Raw genomic sequence first — 26948 nt, 5'->3', positions numbered from 1 at the left:
CCGGCTGGCGGATGTGGGGTACGTGAAGCCCCCGGCACCTGCTATCAATGTGTTGTGAGACAAAGGGCCAGTCACTGGTTTTCTGAACAAGTCTTACTTTTTTCGGTCCAAAAAAAAAAAAAAAAGGGATCCAAGGTACTCATTGATAGGTTACATAAAGTGTGTATGTTAAATGTTCAAGTTTATGTGGGTTCTATATAGATAGATAGATTCAGTTAGGAGTCTGGAATAACTCCAGTATGTGGATTGAGAGTAAACTATTATGGATGATAAAGCACTAAATAAAACATAGTATTTATTTATGAAAATCCATAATTGACAAGTCACTGCAACGGTGCTATATAGGAAAATAAATATATATATATACAAGGAGACACACCTCTTGAGAAAGCAAGGCGGCTGCAGTTGTGTAACTAGTGCCTGCCCCTTTTCTTCCAAGACTCGAAAGGCCAGATTCTGCCCTCAAATCTCTTGCCCACTGTAATCGATGATACTGTAAAGGGATATTCCTAAGGCCAGAGGCAGGTCGTTTTTTCTAGCACAGTGACATTTGAGGTACCTGCATGGTTGACTTTCTGCAAGACTCAAAGTGTAATATGGTTTCAGCATGTACAGTGACTACAGGTTAGTACGTTTATTTTGCCAGGTGTGGTCTTTTAATGTCACTTCCAGATTTTGGTATTTTCACAGTGCGTGTCAATGAGGGCTTGGAAGTCAGTGGCAGAGATAATCATGGCTTCAGTGCCTGCAGGTCTGGAAATCCAGTTTTCAAATGTAAATCACTGAAGGAAGTTTAGTTCAGTGACTTATTGGCATAGGTACGATGGCATAGGTAAGTGGAAGGAGAAGGAAAAATAAAAAACCCAAAGGGAAGAGAGATGCCATCTAGCAACTGCTATCCTTTCTCTAGCACAAAGTTATTTCTATTAAAGAAAAGGTTGACAATGTAAAGACTAAGAAACTAATTTGTGTTCTTTTTTGAGAACCAGTGCCTTATTAAACTTGTAAATACTGTAATTAGAAAACCTGGGGAACACACTGTTACATTGTATTTGTTTGGATTGTAGATGGTTGTTTTAACATTCCCCCAAATAAAATTGGTTCCATCTCTCTGTGAAAGAGATTGCTTTTACTTCTGTTTACTTTTCATGTGCTTGAAAAGCACTGACTTTGGGTTTCATTTCCCTAGCTAGATTATTTTGACTGTGCCTCATTTTATTTATTTATTTTAATAAGATTTTTCCTCTGAGCAAATAAGTAAAGAGTAAGATGTTGCATATGCTTCCATTGGCATAAAAAAAGCAGCACCCCTTTCACAACTCGGTGAAGAGAGAAATAGTAATTAAAATAGTGTTATCACTAATAGAGCAGTCACCCTCATTTTGTGGCTGATTATGTAAATCTATAGAAACTTGGCATTTGCATAATAATATTTTTGTGAGCCCCCGCCTTCCCTTCTTTCCCCCACATATTTATGAATTACGACTATTTTTAATAGCACGGGAGGTAATCTGTGCACAGGCTGAAGCTAGATTTTCCAGCCCCGTGCTTCAGGAGAAAAAAAGTTGCAACCCTGCATGCATAGAGATATTTGTATGTATTTGTATTTGTGGTCTGAGCTCTCTTCTTCTTCTGCAGTGCTGTGTTTCAGCATGCAGCAGTCAGCGTGGCATTTCCTAACATGTGACTACCTTGCCGCTTATTTTCAGAGAAGGGTGTAAACAGCATTTTTCCCTTGAGCTGCATCTTGCCGGTGACTAACACAGACCCTGCAGCCCTCCTGTTTTGCCCTGGGCTTTCTGCGATCGGTGGCGGAGCATTCCGGTTATTCTCCAGCAGCATTCCCACAGTCCCTTGGCCAGGCCACATCTAGGTGGGAAAGCCCCGTGCTTGCTGCAGGTTGTCCCTGGCATGCCGCCGTATGCCATAGTTTTGGGGCTGTTGCTGCTCCCCTTGGCTGCGCAGCGCTGGAGGTGATCTGGTGCTCCCGCACAGCCCGTCTGGGCTGCACCTTCTCCAGCACTCGCTGAGGCGGGCGAGGTGGGTGTTTGTGCAGCCGCCTTCTGCTCCTTTCTCATAACTTTCTCGGTATGGCTTTTTGGGGCAGTCCGAGGCTCTCTCCTCATTTTACATGCTCTACGCGTTGCCAGGCTTAGCTACCCGTGTCTTCTGCAGCTGCAGGTGATGCCGGGACAGTTTCGCTTCCGTTTAAGGTTGGCAGAGTCAGGCTACTGTTCCCTGCCGAAACCAGAGCTCTGCTTCCTTGTGACACGCACCGGACCGTGCCTTTCACTGCCTGGGAAGGAGAGTTGCAGTCCCACCTTCACATGCAGAAACACCGGAGCAGACACTTCCAGGAGCCTCAGGGGGAACGTCTAGAGGTGAGGTACCTGAAGAAAAAGTCCCTGAAGATAAGAAGGGAGCTGCTTGGCCAGTGCGAAGACTGCAGGCTGTGGCAGACCCAGCCCACAGGGGTGTCACAAACTGAAGGAAACTCGAGCTCAGCAATACACATAGACAGGGTGGGAATAGTGGGATGGACAGAAAAGAGCTTGTCCACTGTGAAAGCTGTATATGGAAAGACAAAACAGGAAGAGACGGCAGAGAGACACCAGGAAATGTAAAAGCAGCGACTGTGGCCGAAGTGGGCATGTTCGTTTTAGAGAAACCAGCCCTGCGTGCAGCTCAGCTCTCTTTAGCTGCGGGACCACATGGTGTCCAAAGTTACCATCGAAGAAGTTATGCCTTGTGTCCCTTGGGATTGTCCATTCATGTCATAGCTCCAAGTCCTCTTCATACATAATCTACCTCTTCCAATTACAGAGAAGGTAATCGTAAAAGAAAAAAAATGAACAGTTCTCCCTCCAGGTTGCCACAGGTCCAGCGGCTTTTGGATGGAGTAAACCTGTTACTGGCACTTGGCCGCAGCTCTGTGCCACGCTCGATGTGCTCAGTATTTTGTCCAGACTCGGGCTGGCAGGTCTTGGCTCAGTAACCTGCCAGTCCTGCCAGTCCCCAGCTCCGTCCCCAGTAGCCGCAAGGGACCTCTGCACGAGCTGGTACTGCAGGGCTGCCTGTGCCCGGCCTCCTGCGAAGAATTACTGCCCCTTAACTGCAAATAAACTACAGGAGCCAACGGGCAAAGATTGCTCACATCCCGTTTTGAGCAGAGCAGCCAGGGAAAGGCAGGAGCCTTGCGTCAGCGACGCCCTTCGCTGCAGAACGATGAAGCCGGCGGTGTCCCGTGCTCGGGGAGAACAGCCTGAGCCGTTGTCTGTCGCCGGCCACGTAGCTCCTGTTAAGACTTGCAACAGGAGGAAAAGAAAATAAAGTTACTTTGTGCCTTGGGAAAAGCTTGCTGTAATCCAAGCATACCGGGGACTGGTTTTTAAAGGCCTGCCCTTTTCCAGCTGGACCGCAGGGTCTCGCAAACCTGGCAAATGCACTTGTCGCCACGTTCTCAGCTTTTGGGCTGTTTGCTGTGTTTGGCTTCGCACGCTGTTGGAGTGCTTCTGCTTTGGCTTAACCTTGACTTGCCTCTCGCGGGGAGAGCTGCTGAGCGAAGACGCGGCGCGGCTGCGCCGGCAGGCTGTGGGTCCGGCGCATGAGGCGGCAAGGGCTGAGCGTTCCTCGGCGTGGCGCGGCGGGAGACCCCCGGGCTGTGCAGGCAGCCCCGCACCCCCACAGGGTGGGGTGGGGTGGGGTGGTGCTGCCCCCGGCAGCGCACAAGCCCCCGTACCGCCTCCGTCGGGGGCGGGATGAGCTCTCCAGGCTGGGGCTGACCCGCTGCGAGGGGCTGGCTGTAAGAGAGGACTCTTTCCCCGCCGCCACCCCGCTCCTCAGCCGGGAGAAGCGGCCGCGCTGGGGAATTGCCTCTTGCTCCCTCTGACATCAGGGTTTAGTACTGAGGCTGGTGAGGAACGGCCGCGCGCTCTGACAGCGGGGGACAGGCGTGAGAAGGGTGAACTTCAGTGTTCAGGCAGTCTATCCACCTGGCTAAATCGGACACAAGCAGGTATTGCTGGACAAAATCACCTTGCCCCGGTGGCATTTAGTTTGCCTCCCGGGCGTTTGTGACAAGCCCAGTGGGCCGCTGCGCGCCCCCCCCCCCCCGCCCCGTAACAAAAAGGCTGGATGCGGGGGGCGGGGGGGGGAGCTGAGCTCACTGGCTGAGGATGCGTTTTCTTGCCTGCTGCTTTTCTCCACCTTCGACTGCGGCCACAAAACACAAACCCCCGGAAAACTGTCCGGGGCGAATCCTCCTGTAGCCGCTGGAGGGAGAGGCGTGAGGATTTATGGAGTGCAATGAAACAGCCTGCATGGGCGTGTGGATGTCATGAATGGTATCTAATGAGGGAGACTACATCACAACAAGTTCTTATGTGCAGATACATCTCTTTTGACCTGTTTGCTTGCTTGCTTGCTTGTTTGTTTTTAAAAAGAAACTAAATAAAAGGCCCCCTCTTTCCTTCCAAGCTTCCAGGAACTAAACAACTGAACACAAGGTAGTGGTGTATTTTTTTTTTTTCAGTTGCTTATAAATATAATTTATTAGCTGTTTAAAAATTCTTTCTTACACTTTGTACATGTCAGGCTGACAGAATAAATGCAGGCATTTACAAACAGAGGGAAGGAGAAAAAGGGAGGGGGGTAAGAGGCACACTCAGAACTAGTAAACCACACCTCCACTGTACAGCAATACAAATAATGCAATGGCTAGCACTTCTCTGGTAGTAAGTCAGTTTTTAGAAAAGGAATTGCATAGAAGATACAGCAATAGGGAAATCAAAACCAAAATAATTCTCCAGATCTGAATAGCAAAGAAAACAAATCCCACGAACTCTGGTTGGAGCTGAGACATGGGAAGAGGAGGGAGAAACGCAACAGAACCTCTCGGCCTGGGTCGCACAGACGTTTCCTTTCCTACGGGCCCTCCTCCTTTGCTTTAGGAAGGTACCAAAGGTACCATCTTCACGTGTTGTTTGGTTTTTTGTTTGTTTTTTTTTTTTTTCTTTTTTACTCTTCAACATTAACAGACAGAACGTGTGTTAGCAAAAACGTCCACAGCGCAGGTGCGGCAAAGCGGTAACGCCAGGTAACGTCGTAGCCTCTCTGTCTCGGCCGTGTCGCGCACCCCGCTTCGCGGTGGGTAACTGACTCGGCTCGAGGGGCGCTTTGGCACGGTGCCTCGCAGAATCGATGGGAGACGAGCGTTTTGCTTCTCCTTCTTTCTAATTGTGTTTACTTTCCAGACTGATTTTGCTTTGTGTTCCTATTGTTCGAGCTCCCGAATTTACTGGCAAGCCGTAGCAAGAGCCAGCTGGCAGCAGCCAAAGAAGCTCTCGGGGCCGCCCGAGCTTTTCTCATTGAGGGGCTATTGTCCCGCCAGCTGCAAGCGGGCAGCTGGAGAGCAGAGTGCCAGGGCTCGGAGAGCCCCGCACCGCTGCGGGGGGCCCTGCCCGGTTACATCCCGCTCCTGCACGGGCATCGAGAAGTTACTCGCATGCCATGGCAATGGGACGCTTTTGGAGAAAAGGGCAGGCCCAGAGTACGGCACATATAGCAATTAATTTCTTTGTAAGCGGTCGAGGAGACTGAACCACTATTAAATACATTAAACCAGCATCACAGAAAATGTGAAATACTTATTCAGTGATAGAGGTTTGTGGGAACTCTGGGTTATCATTGCTTTTTTGTAAAGGCAGAGCTTATCAAAGGATTTTCAGATAAAGGGATTTTCAGACTTCAGGGAGCAGGTGCCAAGCTTAAAGGACAAGTAAGTAAACAAACTAAATGCTCCTATTTCAAGTGAGGAGCTTTACCCACCAATCTTGAGGGCTCATTTCTGTGCCTTTGGTCCAACTCTACTTCTTTGCCAGTTTTCACTCTGTTGGCTCTCGATGTACTGCCTATTTGACCTTGCAGTGATGACACAGCACTGATTTTTGACCTTCACCTTCCCAAGCAAAAGTTGGGTTTAGGGGGGATGCCCACAACTGACATCAGAGCTAAAAGCCTCTAGCAGTAGGTGTCCTTCATTTTCTCCTCTCTGGCTGTCTGTCTATGTATACACACACACACACACACTTTGCATTTCTCTCTCCCACTTTTCCCACAAATCTCAATTCCCACTTCAAAGTATGTCCTTCAGCATTTAAAAATCTGCAGTGCAGCTCATTTTATGAACTCAAAGTTTCACATACAAGCGAGGACTGGATGGTGGTGGTGACCCCAAGTCAATACCTCACTGGAGTCCTTGTGGGAGAAGGGCCAGAGGTTTGGTTTTCATTCACAAACTACTCCCATCTTTGTGCCACCTGGTATTAAGCAAGCCAGCCTGCAAACAATTAGTTACTTCGTGGCCAGATGAGAGCCAGAGCAATACCTGAAAAGACTTCTGAACACTCAGTAAGATGATACTTTACAAAGTGCCCCTGGACACGAGATTAAAAAAACCCAACCACCTCAACAGTATCATCTTGTTTAAAATTAACCTCAGAGCTGTGGTAACTACTGGGCTAGAGCATACAATGGTCTAAAGGTCCCCCCTACCCCTCCCTTCCCCATGCCCCCCACCCCCCAAAACAAGAAGGAAAAGGAGAACCAAAAAGAAACTATTTTAGGTAGCAATACAGACATTAGGACACTGTCCACAATGACAGGCTTACAGCATGTAAATACATTTATTCTATATGTAAGCAACAGAAATAGCAAGAAACCCAAGGAACAGACATGTTTTACTCTGCGGCCATCCCAGGCTCCAACATGTCTCATGAGTGTCTGCATTTCTGCCAGCGATACAGAAAAAAAAAGAGTCTCGGACTCCCATGGAAGCAAATCTTGACTTGAGAGACCCTCACTGCCTCAAAGCTTTTGAGATTCAGTAAAATAGCACTTAGGTCTTGCACTGTTTAGCAAGATACACTGGATCAGCTGTGATCAGAAAATTTGGAAAAAAAAAAGCGCCATACCCCAAACTTACCCTACACACTGACAGCCACCTTTACAAGAACACAACACAAGAAGAACTGAAGAAAAATCTGGTGAAAAGGACTGCCTCCGATAGCCGTTTCTTGCTCGGAAATTAAAGGTTTTCCGTGAAGTTAGTAGATATTTAGATATATATATTATTTATAGCGCTAGCAATCAATGTGCGATGAAGAGGTGGTGTGAAGAGCAGCAAAACTGCTACAGCACATAGCCAAAAGTGGACAATGAAAAGGATAAGCATTTTAAAAAGTAGTAGTAACTGGAGGAAAAGAAGCCTGCAGCCATTTTTTTAAAAAGTAGATGTGCTTACCTGACATAAAATGTTGCAATAACTCTTAAGAGGAGTCGGTTCTGTCTACCAAACACAATTGCCATTTTTCCAAGAGCTGCCCCACGGGAAAGCCTCTTCCCGAGCGATGTTGCTCGCCACGGCGGTGGCATGTTGGAGCCGGGGCTCAGCCCCACGAGATGGCACTGTGTCCATGCAATCCAGGCGGAAGGACCGCTGCCGGGTCCTTGGGGCAGCAGGATGGGGATGCTGAGGGGTGCATACCACCAGCCGGGCCCAGAGCTCCCTCCTTGCCCTGCCAGCACCGTACCCGCCAGAAAAAAAGAGAAAACTCTGAGCAAAATTAATGCGGGGGAGTCTCAGGTGAGGTGGGAGCTGCCAGGCGCAGGGGTGGCAAAGCACAAGCGCAGAGCTGCTCGGATGAGCTGTGGCTCCGTGGAGGAATCGTCCCCGGCACCTTCTCCCTGCCAGGGCTGGGACAGCTCACACGGCACCGTGCTGGGACCTGGGAAAAGCTGATGGAGCAGGGCACGGGGAAACGGTCCAGCCTGTGATTGCAGTGGGCAAGGAAAGGTTTCTGAGCTGTACGGGTGGAAGAAGAGCCGCTTCACCTCCTAGCGATGGCGATGCTGCTGCCCTAGTGATTTTCTTGACCACCATCTACCTCTGTGGATGCTCCTCTTAATCAGAGCATGCCTTTTCCTCTCAATAAATCCCCTTTACAGTGATGCCGTAAACGGAAAATGCCCCAGAATATTTTAAGCAAGTTGCTCAGCTGTTCTTGAAGGCGGCGTTGGGAGATAGGTCACAGAGCTGGCAAAAGGAGCATCGACTCGTAGGCCTCTCAGAAGGTTGCACACGCTGCCCACCTAGCAAAAGCCGAGAGCTGGGGCTACTGGTCATCCTGGGCATCAGCTAACGAAGACCGAGATGAAGAGAGGAAGGCGCTGAAGGACAGTTCAGCTCATGCATCTGCCTTGGAAAAGGAGTCATGCAGGAAGAACATGCCGAAAGAGGGGAGAAACACAAACTAAGTACAACTGGTTACACCTGAAGGTGGAACAGAAGGGAGAAAAGCTGAAACCTCTCTTTTAAGAGCCATTTTAGAGCTCCAAGGAGAGTAAATAATGTAGGGAAAGAGCAGAGCTGGAAACCCCAGTTGAAACTTCCTGAAGTTGGAAGCAAGATTTCCATCAGCACTGCAACATCCATCAGCTGCCCAAGGTGGAAAAGAAGATGGCTGTTTGTGGAAAAGATGCCCTTGGCATCTCCACATTCAGAGCAGGTAGGGCTTAAGCAGGCAAATGCAGACAGATGTTGAAAGTTAAAATGTATGTCCTCTGGTCTCTGGTTTTGACTGAAATGCTGGTTTGTAAACTGCCAGGTTACCTCTTAGGAGGAAAGGAGTGCTTTGTGATCACTGCCCAGCGGTCAATCAAAACCCCAGTGGTGTCAGGGAGCTGAGAAATTAAAAACAAAAAGTCCCAAGCCTATGGAAATGTCAAATGGGAAAAAGGTCAGATGAAATTTTCCTTTCATTTTGACCGATGACATTTTCAAAGTTACCTTTAAAGGCGCAATCCAGAAAGCCTTGGGGGAAAAACAGAACAAAAAAAAAAAACACAAAAGAAACCAACTCCAGTCTCGGGAAGCAGATGAAGCGCGAATACGTGCGTGGGCAGGGACACATGTGTGTGCACAACGGCAATAACCAGGGCCTGGCCGGGAACCGGGAACAGACAGGCTGGGAAGAAAGCTGCCTTTGCACCAGAGGCAGAGGACTGACAAGCCTGGCAGTAGGCGCTGCCATGTACCAAAGAGTGGGTCTTTTCACTGAGCAGAAAATAAAATACGCTTGCAGCGACAACCAAAAAAGCAGGAGTTCACTCCTTTTGCCAAGTTCCCACTTCACCTGTTTGTGGTGGCCAAGAGGGACACGGTCGAGAGGGACAAACGTCCCCCAGGTCAGCCAGTAAGGACCTGCACCGCCCCACCCAGGCGGCGGGGGGAGCACAGCCCCGGCAGCAAACTGCGGTACACGGGATTTCGACTTCACCACCCTGCCACCCTGTGCTGGCCCGGGCTTGCCTGCCTGCAGCAAGCTCAGAGAGAGCAGCAGAGATCCACCTGGTGCATCTCACCCAGAAACGGCCCAGCAGATGACTCCCAGTAGCCCTGGCCACCAGAAACATCATGGGAAGAGGTGGGTTTCAGTGGGAGTGAGCACCTGCAGCTCTGTGGGAAGCTAACGGGAGCTGCTGGCTCTCAGACCGCTTCAAAGCAATGCAAGACATACGGAGGCCCACTTCGGATGCAGAAATCAGGTGGTCAACATCAGTGCCTCTACATGCTTGCACCCATGCTCCGTTCAGGGAGCATGGGCTATGTGTATTTGGACTTGGCGGCCGTCACTGGTTCACAGCCACCTCGGGACAGGACGGCTGCTTGGAGCAACCTGGAGGCACCAAGGTGGTGCAAAACACCCCAGGGAGGGCTGGGTTGGATCTTTTGTGGGTGCAGACCAGTGACTTCAGCAGAGCGGCGCCAGTTTATACCACCTTTGCATTGGGCATGAAGCACAGCAACGCAAACATGAGGTGAGCAACCTGTGTGGGCTAGTAGAGGACTTTGGAGGAGGAGTACGATGGCTGGAGAAGGGAAGGACAGACAGCATATAGAGGAACGCGTCTTAGAAGACCTTCAGGAAGGGGACAACAGGTTCCATAAAAACGGGAATGATTCATTCTGCTGCTGAGAAAATTAGAAACAAAGTAATAATGGTAATAATAATAATAACAACAATAATCATCATCATCATTATAATCCTTGCACTAGATACTAATTAGTAAATAATTATCATAGCAACTTCTCTTTTTAATTTTTTTCTGGGTTTCTTTTTTTTCCCCCCTAACCACTCTGAATTGCATATCCAGCCCCCTCATACCGCAAGGGGGTGGAAAGTGTGGTGTTACATTGTGAATTGAAAATTAATTCCGATCCTACATTCCCCACTGTCCTACAGGCTCAGTGGGACTGCCTTGGGGAAGAAAGGGGATGTTACGTGTGTTCCTGCTTAGCACCCAGAGTACCTGCTTTCCAGATGCACACCTCTTAAACTCTGATTTTCTTCGTTTGTTTTTTTTTTTTACAAGTAGGTCTAGGAAACAGAACAATGACAGGAGGCTCATTGTGAGACAATCGATGTGCCGAATTGTAGCCACAATCTGAAATCACCAGAAACCAATAAGCTGAAATAGCCACAACCAACTGTCCATAGTCTTGTCTAGAATGGCTTTAAACAAAAAATATAAAGAGCCATGGACAGTCTCCTTACCCCTGTCCAGAATTTGATGTAAACAACATCCATAGAAACTGGGATTGTTAAGAAAGTTTATCCATATATCTGGATAGCAATAAAAAGCGTTTCCTAGGAAACTGTAAAATCCTGTACCAAGCAGTGTACAGCCAAGCCGAGAGGAACATTAGGTTGATTTATATTTTCAAGGTACAACTTTGCATGATTTCTTTCAGATCTTGTGATAATGTACAAGGAGAGCATGTGTGAAGGTCAGGGCTGGTTTTTTTGTTTGCTTGCTTGCTTTCTTCTCTGAAATGTCTCTTGTGAAACTCATTGGTCTGGGTTTTCATTTCAATTCTCGTTTGTAATGACAGGGCATTACCGCTCCCTGCGTCTGTCCTTCCTGTTCACGCCAAGGCTGCATCAGTAATTTCCTTCTGCTGCCAAAGAAACAACGGTTTCGTGTCTTCCCATTTCTTCAAGAACTGCTGCCAGCATGCTCAGGTTGCCATCGGGGAAATTTTGGGCTTCCCAGAGATCCAGGATCACCCCGGTTGGACTCGATTTTGTAGCAAAATAATTTAGGTACCTGCAACAAGCCAAAAGGAAACTTGTTTTTTGAGCTGCATGAAGACTACCTGAATTTCTATGCTTTCAGCCCATCCCCTTTGCTGGTGCTGTCAAGGTGCTCGTCTCCTGTGCAGTCAGTCTGACCAGTCTGTCGACACATCTGCTGTCATTCATCTTCACCAGGACCCTTTCGCACATCCCTCCGGGGGGCTTCACCGCCCGACCACGCGTAGGCAGCCCCGCTCACCTGTCAAGTTTCAGCTTGTGGGCCAGCATCCGCCAGTCGTGGCCCCTGGTCTGGGGCGCGTCCAGGCTGCTGCACAGCTTCTGCCTGATCGGGAGGGGGATGCTGAACGCGCTGGGCCCTACGATGGTGGTGATGGTGCCTGCTGAGTCCATGGGGGGATAATCGATGCCAGTAGGTTCCTGAGGTTGGAAAGAAAGCAAAAATATATAAAAATACAGTGGTTTTGTTACTGAGTGCGGAGACGATTGTAGAAGCGTATCCTCTGAGACTAGGGGAGCAGCCCTCTGCTAATCAACCATTTTTATGTTAGTCAGCTGAAAAAGAGAAATATTTATAACTGACTTTGAGTAGAGAGCAGATTTTTTTTGTTTCTTTTTTTTGTGTTTTGTTTGTTTGTTTGTTTTTTGGGTTTGTTTTTTTTTTTTGAGGGTGAAGGTTACTATGGCTGGACAAAATTGAGCCCAGCTTAATTAACCACTTACTTACTGGAAATAATGAAATATTAGGCACTTTGACACATTTAAGAGCAAATTGCTACTACTAGGGCAGAACTGGGCTTTCCTGGCTTGGCTGGCAGGAGACCCTTCCCGGCAGCCCCCCAACCCACATGGAGCCAGCTCAGGGCTCATGCCACAGCCCTCCCTCTGGCAGCACCCATGCTCTCAGAAGCCTCTGATGCTGGGCAGACCACAGAGAGACAGTCAATACCGCCCCAGGCACAAGCTGATCCCTCATTTTCATGTGGCTTTAACTCTGTGCTGGAGATGATAGATAGATGGAATGTGTGCGCTCAGGGGGTGGCCATCGCTCTCCTCCCCAAGACCAGCACTGTGCTCAGGGGGTGGCCATCGCTCTCCTCCCCAAGACCAGCACTGTGCTCAAAGGCGGTGGCAGCAGTGTTTCAAGGGGAACGTCACCTCCAAAGCCAGCCCTGCGTCTGGGTATGGGGTTGATGCTCTCTGATGCGGTCCTCCCAGCTAATAGGCTCCCCATGACAGCTGTAACATGGCCCCGCTGGGAATAACAAGCGGTTGGCCCTTCTGGGCAAGGATTTTATGTCTTCCTTGGCCTGGAAGGACTTAGCACCCACAGGTAGGTAGAAGGAGGTGCTCAGTAGCTGGTAGGACCAGGCTGGTTAGTCAATTTGAATGGTTGGGTTTGCTTAGAACGACAAGGTCCTGCAGGGCGGCTGAAAGACCCACCAAACCCCATTGATAAGACAGTTCAATTGGCAGAAATTTTACATCCTTTACAGGGGACAAAAAAGAAAGCCCATAAAGGGAGGATGCAGGGAACTGTGTTACTATGTTTTTACCATAGGGTGACACAGGCAGAGAGGCAGATTCAGCAGCAAAAAAAGGCACCAGCACTGTCCTGCAATACCTGGCTGCTAGCTGCCTGCCTCCTCCACAAGAAGGGAATAATGTGCTCAATTTGAAATCGCCAGAAGCAAACCAAACCAGACACCACCTGAAAGCAGACACCAAAACGTGACCTAGTTAGTCACCAGAAGAAAGTGTGAGGAACGACAGCTAAGGTTTCCTGATGCCTGGTCTGGTTTCTTTATCACACCAACCTCTTCCTCTTATGCCTCTAGAGGCATACACGTTGGTTTCCAGGTTGCTGTTACTACACCGCCAGGTAACACTTGTCATCAAACCAGAGGAGTTTTAGGGTTTTTTTGCTAGTAACAAAGTTGACACAACGCTGTATGCCAGCCCAAGGTCCTCCTGCCCCTCACATGGGCTCAGGAACATCACTACGTATCAACCAGGAGGAGCAATTTTGCAGCAAGCAGCCTTGATAGCAGCAGTATTATTCCCTCCCTCTATTCATCCCTGATGGATGGGATGGCAGCACAAGACAAGAATATTATCCTGTTCCCTCTGAATCCATTACCAGGCCCTATTACACACAAGCAGCTGAAGATGATTATAGCGTATACTTGCATTTCATTAAAGTTACTCTCAGTTCTTTCTCTTCTCTGCGAGGTTAAATTAGAGATTACCTCAATGCAGCACTTATTACAATAATTGTTTATGATACTTGTTTTACCATCTGTCTTTAATGCTGTGTAGTCCCCAGCTGAATATGTAACTTTACACCCACTAACCAAGCAGATGTTATGGGTAATGGCGCACACCGTCGGGGCCGTACAGCACGAGTAACTTTTGTCTGTGGTCTCCCAGCCCTTCCCCAAGCCAGCCAGCAGCAATTGCTGCCTGAGAGCCTGCTCTTCATAGCCACCGAGGGTACCAGGCATAAAACCCACCAGCACATTCACTGAAGTCAATGCCACTTCACACCTGAACGTGTCGCTTGGTCTCAGCCCTAAGTTTGGCTGCCCCAAGGAGCGAATATTCTCCAGGTGCTATGTAGTATCAGCAAAGATGTTCCGAAACATATGATCATTTTTCTACTGGAAAATGTCACCCGTCAAAAGAAAAATTGTCGAAGGTAATAGTCAGGATTTGTAGCAGTAGCAAAATCTGAGGAGAAAAGTCTATGGCAAACTAGATCATATGATATTCCCTATTGCATAGGAGTTACTACATGGGATCAGAGCGGAGCAGCCTATGCAAACATATGGCAATGACATTTTTCCTATTCTCTGTTTTGCTTCTCCAGGAAATGTCGGGCATGACGATCTTGTGGACTGCCAGGAAACAGGACCATGCAGTGCTCTGTGAGATGCATTAGGGCGTAACAGGCAAAGAGCACAGGCACAGAAAGGCGGCACTAGCAGGGAGACCACAGCTGCCCTCCTCCCTCCCTTGAAGGAGGGATGCTCCCTTCCAGATGAGAGAAACTAAGGCAAAATGCAACAGGAGATACAAAGCAACAACTTAATCCATCCCTTATGTCCAGTCCAGCAGTCAGGAGGAAAACTGGGAGCACTAAACAGGTAGCAGTGGGAAAGGATATACCTCCTTAGCCCTCCCACGTTCCTGCAGTCGGACAGAGAAGTGCACTGATGTCATTTACCTCTGAGACGGAGCAGTTGAGCTGGAAGATCTGCCCCTCTCCTTCGACCTGCCGCACACAGAGTTTGCACACCAGCTCCAGGGTATTCAGGCTGAACCTTTCCAGTGTGAAGGTGCAGTGCAGGTTCCTCTGGCACCCGCTCCAGATGTGGTAAAAGGGAATCTCCTTCAGGAGGAAAGCAAAAAAAGTATAGTCAGGGACGGGTGCGGGACCAGGGCATGGATGCTATATGACCAGAGACCGTGGGCTCCACACTACTGTCACTGCAAAAAGTGTCCATGGGACTGCACCCTGGCACCTGGTTATTTTTTAAAACACCCCTGCATGTCACTGTATTTCTTGAAGCCTCACTGCTAGGATCCAATGTGAATGGTTTGTGATGCTCACCTGGTATTTGGCCAGCAGTTTGCTCTTCCAGAGAGAGTGGGCAATGTCATGAATGGACAGGCGGAGGTTGTGGGTGCTTCCCTTAAAATGCAAAGCTTTGGGCTCCTCCAGAAGCTGTCCGCCCATCTGCCGCTCAAGCTGGAGGACCTCCTGCAGCATTGTGATAAGAAGAAGAAAGTGGTCAGGTTTCATCAAGACAGTACACTGGTCTTCTGATTCCTCAAGACTGACTGCTGTAGATGCTGTTACTTGAGTAATACAGAAAAAATGCAGAGTTGTGTTTCCCTGTGAACCTGAATTGCACTAGTAGACTTGAGCATAGCCTTCATCATACAGCAGCAGCCCAGCAGGGATACAGGCACCCGTGTCCCCTCTGGGAGACACGCACCATTATCGGACATGTCTTATAAGCAGAAAGCTTAATTGCATGCAATTACATTGAACACAAAGACTTTGCATACAGGCACTGTTTGAATACAGAAATATATCAGTCTTCTCCATTGCTCGCCGAAGTGGCCATCTAATGGTAGCTTTACTATTTTGCTTTTCGGAAGCTCTTATTTGCATAAGTCCTCCTGATCGGGGATCTGTGTGTACCCCTGGTCCTTCAGTTTGTAGCCTTCTGGCAAACTGCTCCGTGACAGAGCAATACAGGGATGACAGATGCCTATTCTGAGACTAACCTTCAAGCAGGACGGTATCAAACAATGCAGAGTATTTTGCACATATAAATACATAGGTTCCGGGTTACTGAAATATTGATCTTATAATTAAAAGCTAGTGAGTCAAGAGTCTGGTCATTTTCTGCAGCTAGAAATAAATATATGCCTGTAACTATCGAGACCACAGTGGACCGTTGCCTACAGCCTAACTGTATTCCGCATGGAAGCAGCAAGTACAAATGCACCTACACGAGCACCATTAGAAACCAGCACCGCCAAACTCAGTCATACTTAATTACAAGAGCCAAGCAACCAACCGGTCTCACGTGGCCAAGGCCAATCATGTACAGAGTGAGCACGCTCAAGGAGTAGGTGGGCGCACGAAACCAGGATGCTACCCCAGGCCTCCTGAAGGAGCCTCCGTTGTAGGTAGGCACAAACCAAGCTACTCTTGATCACGTTCAGGATCTAGTTAGCATACAAGAAAAGCCCCTGTCCCTGGCAAGCCCAGCACCTGGCAGATCCTGAAGCTAAAACGCTGTTTGTTTATCAGCCATTAGAGAAAAAGAAACAAAATCGGGAAACCTTTTAGATTAAGGTTAAGCCAATGAATCAGTTCCAGCTTCTTTCCAATGTCCCCTAATTACCTCATCAAGATGTCTAAAGAGCAATCGATAGTAATTATCTGATTACTATAGATCTTCATTATGTCCAAATTATCTCCCAGCAACGGCCAGGAGACGACACGTGGCCCTGCGTGAGCTAATTGCAGATGCCACCTCTCAGGCACGTGGGGCACAGGGACTGAACGACAGCTCCTGCCCGTGCAGTGCCAGCCCTGGGAGCCGCACCACTGCGGGGGAAAACACTGCAGCGTGGTGCTGCACCATCCCACTCGCCACATCTGGGTGTCTAGTTTCAATATCCCACTTTTGGTAACCACTCTTTGTCACCGTAGCCCCTCTACATGCTCCAACTGGAGGACGCTGAGCAGCCCATGCTTCTCCCATGCTGCTCAGCTAATTAATTCAGAATTAATTTGGAACCATTACTTGTGCAGCCCTTCAAACCTGCAGGCTGGCTCTAGCCACGCGGCAATTTATTTAGAGCAGTGCTTATCCCGCTGGCTGGTGCCTCTATGCCCTCCTGAGCCGAAACCTGAGGTGCGCGTTGCCTGCTCTGTGCTGAGGTGGCTCTGGCCACCTTCCCCATCGCCTCTCACCACCCCTGTGAGCCGGGACTGACGCCCTTACACCCCTCCTAGGAGAGGGAGCCGCGTAAGGCATCGCTCCACCGTCAGCACCGCCTGGACAGCCACAACCTGTATTTGGAAAGGGCACAAGCAAGCAATGGCATTCAGTCCAAGCTGTTGCCTTTCTTCATTAGAAGGAAAAATACACATTAAATAACGGAGAGAAGATCACACGCCTGTTTGTGCCTTTTTTTTTGGTTGTTTTTTGGAGGACAGTCACCGCGCAGCACGAGGCAGGTGGGGGGATGCCTGCAATCGTTCGCGCACCCCCGGTGCGGCAGACAGCCGTTTCCGTGTGCCCGTCTGCTCCGCCCCTGCCACGCTGCCACACGCGGCTCACATACCTCAACCTCAAAGCCATACATGAATAAACAGATGAGAATAAAGCAGCTGGGTTTCTTTATAGCTATGGTATTATTACTTTTTTTTTTTTTTTTTTTTTTTACAGCAGACTAGCTTGGGCAGCCCCCTCAAAGCGCAAAAAGCAGCCTTAAAATGAGAGGCCAGTGCTCCAGGTCACAGCTACCCTCACCCTTCCCCAAAAAGCATTTTCGTGAGCACCCCACCCAGGCGGCCGGGACGCTGTGGGGCAGCGGACGCTGCGTGCGTGATCCGCGCTGAGCCCACTCTGCTCCACAGCCCCCAGGAACCTCCTCCCAGCAGGGTCGGGGCTGCTGCGGTGCCAGCTGTTGTGCAAGCACGCAGCAAACACCCCAACCTTTTTTTTTTCTTTCTAAATAATTGTAGCTTGAGTTTACACAATGCCACTGCACAGGGCTGGTTTGTACGCACCGGTTCATACACACCGATCCATGCTCATCCCTTTCACCTACAGCTGGCTTACTGGGTTCATTTTTCTTAAAGCTTCTCCTTCCCCAGAGCTTTCATTTCCAGAGAAGTGTAACTAGCTGATATGTTTGGAAGAGCTTGTGGCCAGCGAGTACGTGTGCTTGTCCTCCTGTAAACCCCCAGATAGCTGAGTCTTGAACCCCACGGGTGGCCTTGCAGTCTTGGGGTAGAAATGCCAAAAAGAAGAAAATTAAAACGCACACACTTTGCTGTAAAAAAGCAGTAGGTATGAGTGGGATGGTGGCAGCCTGACTCTGCTCACCTTTCCTCACCAAATTACAAGCTCGCTTTGGGGTCTACCTGCAGCAGAAGCCCCAAGGACTGGCCTGCTCCTCTCCCAAACATTTGCTGCAGCTCCTCAGGTGAAAGATGGTCTCTCCATGTTGCTCAGTGGCTCTCCTGATCCCTTCTGCTATCTCACTGAATCGGATTAACTTTACCTCACAACTCTCCCCACAGTCTATTAGAAACAAAGCAACAGCTCTTGAGTAACACCTAATTGGATTCCCCCAGCTCTGACTGCATTAGCTGTCTGTCCAAAGCCCCTCCGAGTCACTTATTATTACCTCAGGCCTTGACGAACCCGTGGAAAATTGTATTACGCAGCATGGGCATAAAACCATCAGGACTTTTAAAGCTTGATTGTTACAAAAGATCCTTTTCACTTTTTTTTTTAAAGAGGAAAAACAAAAAGGAAATCGGACCAGGGAAAATAATTGTTTCTAAAAGCCTGGCAACACCAACACATTGACAGAGGCCAAGCTCCCAGGCCCTGTACAGACAAAACCATGCCGAAGTCATGATACGCCTGCTTCAACCCTGACGCTTTACTGCTTTTCTTACATATAGTGAAAGAATATCCCCCCCCAGCAAAGCCTAGGCAGGCAGGCTGTGATATCAGATAGTATTTGGGAGGAAAGCAGAGAGTGCCGTCCGCAGTGATGGAAGTCACTGCTCCGAAAAATACAAACATCTCCCAGCCACTGTATGTGGGTTTGAATCCCAATACTTCCCATGCAGCACTGACGAAACAAAAGCACGTGCAGCCCCAGGATGGCTCTGCTTAGAGTCAGGCTTTGAACTCGTTTTGCCGAGGAGAGGCATCTGGGAAGTTGCACTGGCTACGATCAAAGAACAAAAACCCCATCTTTTAATAACCCACATTCTTACATGTGCAGTTGGAGCTACATATTTCATGAGTGCATCTATTACAGATACCAACTGTATAAATACATGTATTTATAAAGAGAAGTCGCAAGTACAGTTATCTACCTGCTCATCTGTATGTAGCGAGTGTGTGTTTGTGTGCATGCCAGAATTACGCAGAGTAAGGTTATATAGTTAGAGAAAGCAACAGCTTTGGTTTATTTTAGTTGCTAATTCCCAAAACAAAAAGCTGCACGCAAAGAGGTGTAACAAAGCAGTATGAAAGCAGGCAGTGATTAACAGCCCAGAAGCTTCTTTTATCATTATCATCTATTTACAAAGAGGCATTTATATGTTTCCCCATCTCTGGGGACCTGGCACTTAGCATTAAAAATACATGAATAACGAATGAAGCCCCGTGTACCTTATGGCCTTTTAATAATGCAAAAATCTTAGGATTCAGGATATGATACAGGTAAACAAAGGGAAAAAGACTGGTGGGCGGAAAATACTGTGAGATCCCTATGCAAAGGACAATTTATAGTGTGTGTGGGCTAAACTGTAAAACAGTGGCTTTTTGTCGAGTTCTTCTTCTAATCACAGAAATAACCCAGGGAATAGAAATACACGCAGCGGAGGGTCTAGTCACCGCTATGGCTGCAGTCCTGCAAGAGCTGGAGAGGGAGAGGGAAAGCGAGCGAGGGAGCAACAACCACCTTAAGGGCATCCTGCGTGTCATCGAGGCAGTAGACCCGGATGCTGTACTCCAGCGAAGAGCAGGACAGCGGTCCAAAGATGGCCAGTTTGAGACGTTTGGCTGCTGCTTTGGTGATTGACTGTCCCACCAAGGCATATGTGCTGAGGGTTTCTGTCAGGATATGGCAGGCCTCTGGGTCCAGCTGGATATAGCAGGGAGTGGTGAAGTTTTCCTCCCCGACCACCACCACATCCTAAGGGAGAAAAAAGCCAAGTTAGATCTCCCGACACCTCAGAGCTGCTTGCCTTTGAGACAGCAATGCCCCTTTCAAGCCTGGGTGATGCACAAAGTCCTTGCTGTTTACACTTGAGATTAATCGAGATTTAAAATCCCTGCTTCCAGCTTTTCTCCTGCATCCGCACAGGGAGGGGATGATTTCTCTGGGGTGCTGGTGGTGATGATGGTGGTAGAAACCTCCTCCTGTCCTCACTCCCCTAAGAGCTGAAACTCTTTCCTCTGGGCCCTGCAGCAGCTTTTAAAGCCTGGGCAGAGTTAGGCAAATAATGAAAGTATCACCACCAATACTTTATTGAACAAGATATAGCAGGCTAATCATTCGGCGACCACTATTTAACATCAGTAGTCGCGGGTGTGTTGAATAAATAACCATCTTTCACTTCCTAAGCACGACAACAGAAGAGTTATAAAAACTCAAGGAAGGGAAGTAACCACTAGGATGGCCAAATGCCACATCCACATGAAATATCACCTGCTGCTCCATCGGAATAATCCTCCGTGACGAGACCGCAGGGCGAAGAAAAAAATACATACAGCCCGGATGCGAGAAACCTCCCCACCCTGCGTGTCGAGGAAAACAGCTCCCGTGCTAACTAACTTCTCCATCACAACACCCCGCAGGCAGCGCAAGGTGCTCTGAACGGCTGCGGGAGAGCGCAGAAACGAAAAGGCAGCAGCGGATGACGGCCGCCTCTTGCAAAGCCACCGAGCGCCGCACGATGCCGGGCACAGTCCGCCCGTCCCGCCCCCGCTGCCTGCAGCGCTGCAGCACGGCGTACGCGTCTGCCGGCTGAGCAGCGCGGGCTCGGCGGGAGCTTGTCGCTCAGCTCGGGCCCCCCTCCTCTCAGGAGAGGCAAACCTGCCACGTCTGCAGGGGTGGCACGATCCCCCCGGAGGGCCAGGTGCCGCGGCGCTGACGGCACCCCAGTATACGGCCGCGCCAGCAACCGGCCGTGGCAGCAGGCGACGGCCCCGAGCGATGCTGCAGGGGTGTGCATGCATGGCGGGGGGGGGCTGCACAGGCACCTGCGGGGCTCAGCTTGGAGGAGCTGCTCCGGCATCGAGCGGAGGAAGGAGATGGCGGCCCGGCGGCCAGCAACCCTGCGGACGCCGCGGAGGCTGCGCTGGCACCCGAGTGTGTGCGCGGCTCTGTCAGAGGCGGGAGGGCAGGGGAGAAGGGGAAGAGCTGCCAGTCACTCGCGGGCGCAAGAAGGAACGTACGTGGGGTGCCAAGAGTCAGGCGGTGGGGTGCGGATTAGCTGGCGAGACAGACCCGTGCTCGCCGCGCGCTCCCTGCCAGCGTGAGGAGGAGCCGGTGCCACAGGCCGGGGACCAAAGCAAGAGCCTTTAGAAGGCGATGCCGGACACGGTGCTCTGCTGTCAGCCCAACCGCCTTCAAAAGCCACCCTGCCCTCATTAAATCTACCGGTAGGAGAAGGTGCCCTTGCCAAATTAATTACGTGAGACCAAACTGGTGGCAGCAGGAGCACAGAGCTGGAGAGTAAGGCTCTGCCAGCCTTGATGAAAGCATCACTTTATGCTCCAGCTACAGCGGCAGATCCTTCTGCCACCTCGTCCCACGGCATCCTCCTGCTGCGCTACCGGCACGGAGCCGCCCCAGGCTCCCACCGAGCCCGCAGCACCCAGCAGCGCCTGCGCAGCTCCCGAGTTATCGGGGCGCAGAGCTGGAGCCCAGCCACTGACTCGAAGCGATGCTCCACCAACACGTCAGGAGGGAAAAAGAAATGTAAGGCCTATACATTGATGGTCAGACTTGATGATCTTGAAGGTCTTTTCCAACCTTAATGATTCTGTGATTTTATCAAGCTGGCCGTTGTCTTGCTGCTGACACAGGAGTTCATCTGCAGCATTATTTTCACTTCCTTGAAAACAGGCTATAAACCAAGGGGGTTCAAACTACTCCATAAAAAACATTTTCTTATTTCTAGAATCGAGTCAGAAATTATTTTCAGCCACTGCCTTTTATTTTGCCTTTTCTCCTCCTTTTCTCCCCAGTTCTTCGGCACGATATCCTGCCATGACCAAAAGCTCAAGTGTCGAAATCCTGCAATGAAGGCTATTTATCTCATGGAAAATGGCCGGAACTAGGAGGCACCAGACTGCCCCAAGACAACATCTCTGTATAGGCACCGGGCAGCTTAGATATCTGATGCCCTCCTCCCCGCTCCCCCGCAGTAGCCGTGCATTTCCCTCCGAAAACCCGAAATACGGGCATCCTGGTTCGGCAAGGCAGCTGAAGGGGCAGCTCCGGAGCCTCACCTCCCACGGCCCCTGGGCAGCCTGGTGCTTCAGCTGGATCTGCCAGTCCTCCGTGTTCGGCTCTGCGCAGTGGTGCATGGTTAAAATGACGGGCCGGGTTAGCAGCGCGCCGGCTGGGCCGCAGCTCACCACCGGCGTCAGCAGCGTTTGGCTGTCTTCTACAGGCGGCCTGAGAAGGGGGCAGAAAGATGGATACGCTGAGCGAGTTGAAAAAGGCCAAAAGTTACATTCGGGTATGTACAAATGAAAAAAAAATCCTTCCCTTAAAATGATTGTGCAAGCAAAGACTGGGTGGGGGTTTTTCTTTTGTTTTTCAATTCCCCACATTCCACCCCCACCCCCCCACCCCCCCCACCCCCCCCCAATATCACTCATTTGCTAAAACAGAGGTTTAGGTGGCAGCAGATTGTCGGCCACGCTTGCTGAACACCCTCCACTCCAAAGGATCCTTACAGACCATATGCAGAGGCTTCATTTCACACACACGCAGCGGCCACTGCTGCATTTGGCGGTTGTTTAGCAGCACACAAAAATGAACAGGGGCTCTTGTAAGCACGGCGTGTGAGAATTACTGTCTGGACAGGGAGAACTGAAGAAGGGAGGAAGAAAATGAACTAATGAGCACATCTGAAACCGCCTAAGTGGTATACAGCGCATCTGAGACCTGCAGTTTGGGTTCAGAGCCATCAACAAACCCACTAAATACCCCATTTTACTTAGGAGACATGCAGATCTGCTGGAATGGCTATTGCAAATATGCCTGCGGGGAGCAGGTGTCACTGGCGGGGGGGGAGGAAGGGTGAAGGGGTGGTAAGGAATAGGGCAGAGGGCAAAACACGCTCACAAAGCCTGAGATTTCCAGTGATAACCCAGAGATGTTCAGTTAAAAACGCGGGTACCGTCCAGCACGCTTGAGGCCAGTCACTAGGAATGGGTGATATGGGAAATGACATAAATATATAAGACACATTGCATATGCTGTAGCTTGTAAACAATAGTGCGCGCGCGTGTGTGTGTGCGCGTGCGTGTGCATGTGTGCACATGTGTAAACTATCCCAGAACAACTGCTGAGGAGCTTAAAATCAGAGGAAGCATGAGTGACTTTAACTATCCCGACATCTGGTGTATGACAAATACAGCTGAATGTGCCTCGTCAGCTGCCTCCCTAAATAATACAGAGGACAAATTTATGATCCAGAAACCAGCAAGCGGGAGATTGTGTTTGGTATGATCTGAACTTAAACTCCAGACCTGCCCACAGGACCTCCCATCTTCTGTCCCAGCTAAAAGTTCAATCCCTTGTTGCATTTACAAATACTTGTATTTACATCCGTATTGGTCTTAGTGGAATCAGTTGAAACAACATTAAATATGGTTTATTTCTGACAATCTTTGCCTGTACCAAAAGAAAGAGAAAAAAAAAAAAAGTAGCTGTAATGTTAGATAACATTTTCAAGAAGGCCAAATCAGGAGAGAAGCTGTTCTGATATCCAATTTATTGCATCTATTCTGGCTATTGTAAAGACATGTCCACAGGCATATCCTAATTTTGCCCTCCTTAATTGTCCCTGAATAATGCATTCATCCCACAGAAAATGAAAGAAAAACTTCTGAGAAATCCTTTTTCAAAGTGGGACTAAGGCACTTTTGAAACGTGTCTCTTGTTGCTACAAATGTTGTGAGAGGTTTTTATAACACTTGGGAAAAAAAGGTCCGTCATGGAAAAATTTAAATTTATGCAAATCAGTAAATACAGATGATATGCATCTGTGGAAATTAACTGATGAGTTTACTAAATGACTTAACAATTGTTTCTGAAAAGCCGTGGACTGGAAATAAACAGCTGCGATAGCTGCCTTTCAAAAAAGATGTAAAATATAACAATCTGGACAGCTATCATGTATTATGCTGGTTATTTTAGGCTAACAAACAGTACACAAAAGAAATGAAATGCAAGAGGATAGAGTACCTAGTCCAGCTCCTCTGGCATGCTCTAGGGATCTCTGGATTCAGATTAAGAAGATCAGGGGTCACTCTCTCGCAAGACTGAACTGAATAAATCATTGGGCAGTTTTTGACTAAAATGCCGCTTCTTTTTCAGACTCATTTACTCAATTTTTTGGTTTTTTTTTCATAAGAAGCAATAAGAAGTTTAAAAAACACTCACAATGTGGTAGTGGTTTTTAATGGTCATCTACCTTGTGCATTAATGGACACTTGAACACTCTCCTACATTCTAGTTCAAGGAATTTCAAAAAAATACAATGCCTTATGAGAAAGATCTTTCAAAATTACAATTTTTGTCTGGAAAGCCACAGATATGACAAGCTATAGACTTAATCATCTGGTTAACCTAACTTCATCTAAAAGACTACTGACCCATGAAGAAGGAAGGAAAAAAATACAAGTTATCATAGGTTTTTTTGACTGAATTACAAAACCAGCAGTCAGAAAGAATATAGGAGGGAATATATCATGATTGCCATTAAAAAATTCATACAATGTCTTTTAGGTGAAAAATGAGCTAAAATCGACAAGAATCTGAGCACTGATGCATGTGGTTAAAAAAAGCTAAAAGGTCATTAAAATATTACAGCACTGATAAATCATATCGCCTAAAGTTGTCTCAAAGTAAAATGAAGTTTAGTCACTGCTCCATGACAAAATTTTGTTAGCTGTTAAATTTTAGGACTCTGATGGAGGGCATGATTCTGTGCCACAACATTTTATATCCTATTAGCACAAGCATAAAAGACGATGCAGAACACGAAGTCGGGAGGTGCTCCAGACTGCACAATCAGCAAGCGAGATCGGAAGCCGGATACAAGCGTAGAAAGGAAACACAAAAAATAGCAAGGCTTAGTATTTTTTCCCCAGTCCGTAAACAGCATCTTTGCCAATCAGAGTTACGAGATTTATTGCCAAGTGGATGAGATATGCATGGTCCTGACCTGGGTATTTATGATACAGGACACTGAGCAGAAAAATGGGCCAACTTTGGTGGTTGACTTTGCAGTCCCCAGCTGTCAAGCAGACACGCATCTGAGTCGGGCACCCCAAAGTTATTGAAAACTGCCAGTCCCAGCGACTCTCTAACATCCACCTCATGCGGATAAGCCTTTAAAAACTGAGATACAATTTGTTCCAGAGAACTTCTTGAGTGGAGTGAAACGGGGGTCAGTATCACTGAATAAGCCAAATCCCACCTCTGTTGAAGTCAATGCTAAATCTCTCTCTCTGACCACTGTGAGGTCAGGATTTCTACTCACAATGTGGGAGACGATGTAAATAGCAACACAATGATTAAATTTACAGATAACAATAAACATGGAACTATTGCAAGTAACGACGAGATCCAGGAAATAATGCAAAAGATCCAGAGAGGGTAAAAATACGGATAGGAAATAAAATCCTATTAATTGTACAGCAGCTCGCGCTTCCGGAGCAAAGCAAGTTCCAAACATAGTTATTTAGTAGCAAAGAAAGCCAATAAAAGTGAAAAAGGTCTCAGGTGAGCTTACTGCAAGACAGCAGGTGTCAACTTGCAATGTGACGCAGCAGCAGCAAGCAAACCTGATTTCTGGGGCTGTATGGGACAGAGCATGTCAGAGCACGCTGAGCTGATGCTCCCTTTCCTCTCCAGCTCCGACGTGAGTGCAGGTAGCAGGGTGTTTAGGGACCTCAGCGAGACCACGGAAATAAACAGCTAAAACCTGGAGGAATGAGGCTACACCACGCAACGGCCCATACAGCAAAGAGATAGCCTGTGACAACTGACAGGAAAAAGGAACAAAAATCTCTTGACAGCTATTTTCTTATTTCTCACTGTTTCTAATTTCCATTTTAAGGCAAAAGGATTATGCTTTGCTATAGCTAATGAGAACAGAAACTGATGCAGTAGACAAGAGATATTAATCTTTCTGCTTCAAGGCATAAACCCAACACTAATTGATGGGATTAGTAAACAACAAATTGCCCTGAAGACAGATTATTGTGGAGCCATTCATTATGAGCAATTTTCTACCTTCTCCTGGAGCAGGTGATGCAGCACCAGCAAAGCCAGGAGCCTGGCCTAGACGAGCGCCTGTTGTAATCGAGCATTGTGACTTCTGTGTTATAGATCGCAGGAGATCCAGCACAAACACAGACAAAAGGGGAGCATATAGAGCAAGGGAGTTATCTCCTCTAAAGCAGAAAGACCTATGAGCAGACATCTTCAAAACTGCGGGCCAGAACCTACTTTTACGCCGTTATCCAAAAAAGAACCCCAAAGCCAAAAAAACCCCATCCACATGTGCTCCACTTCAGGCTTGCAGCAATCTTGGGATGATTGTCAGATGGGACTGGGCACTCAGCTGAGCTAGTATGACTCCAAAGTCACCACTAGGTGAAAGAGATGTATTTGTTTTACAAAGGTCTGACGGAGACTAAAATTGAACCCTTGTTTAGCATTGCTATTAAAAGGGACTAATAGTAACTGAAAGGTTGCCCCATCCCACATCGCTTATCAAGAACAGTCACCTTTCATGTAAAAGCAAACAAACTTTTATTCACTATATCTGGTCCCTTCACAATCAAATTCGTGTTTTTAATGGGATTACTCATTCCAAACCATCTCCCCATAATAAGCCAGACCATATTCATTAAGGTAGCTGTCAGACAGCAGATGTGAGCACAACTAGAGAAACCTCTGTTCCTCAGTGGGCCTACATCGCGCTCCCTGGCACCGTGCGTAGATGTTGCAGGCAACCCAGAAGCTCAGGAAGCAAGACAGAGCAGGGAGAGAGAAAGGGCTAACACAGCAACATATGGCAATCCTTCTACACAGCTTAGCCAAAAGTCAGAGGGAAGACATTTTATTTCTCCTGAAAGGGCTGGGGCTTTATTTTTAATACGTGTTCCTGCTTAAGTTTCAAACATAATACTCTTGACTGATCCTGGTCCTTGTGCTAGTCTATCTTTAGAAGGAAAATGCTCTGAAAAGTTTTCCTCCCCCTTT

At 48.3% G+C, this 26948-nt stretch overlaps 1 protein-coding gene across 2 annotated transcripts in view; it reads right to left on the bottom strand.

The window, feature by feature from the left end:
• Positions 1-9977: 9977 nt before the first annotated feature.
• The window catches only part of UNC5C (unc-5 netrin receptor C), a 254372-nt gene continuing 237401 nt past the window's right edge, over positions 9978-26948 (bottom strand). For both annotated transcript variants that reach the window (XM_081999328.1, XM_081999329.1), the window contains 6 exons: positions 21950-22118; positions 19392-19625; positions 14767-14916; positions 14380-14544; positions 11395-11573; positions 9978-11166 (listed from right to left, as the gene is read on the bottom strand). In XM_081999328.1, the coding sequence (XP_081855454.1) occupies positions 11001-11166; positions 11395-11573; positions 14380-14544; positions 14767-14916; positions 19392-19625; positions 21950-22118 (1063 nt within the window). In that variant the 3' untranslated portion in view covers positions 9978-11000. The remainder of the gene's footprint in view (positions 11167-11394; positions 11574-14379; positions 14545-14766; positions 14917-19391; positions 19626-21949; positions 22119-26948) is intronic.

Source organism: Phaethon aethereus, assembly GCF_964289735.1.
Source record: "Phaethon aethereus genome assembly, chromosome: 4".
NCBI classification, from domain to species: domain Eukaryota; kingdom Metazoa; phylum Chordata; class Aves; order Phaethontiformes; family Phaethontidae; genus Phaethon; species Phaethon aethereus.
Note: the sequence above shows the minus strand (reverse complement) of the source record. Positions and strands in the feature narration are given on the sequence as shown.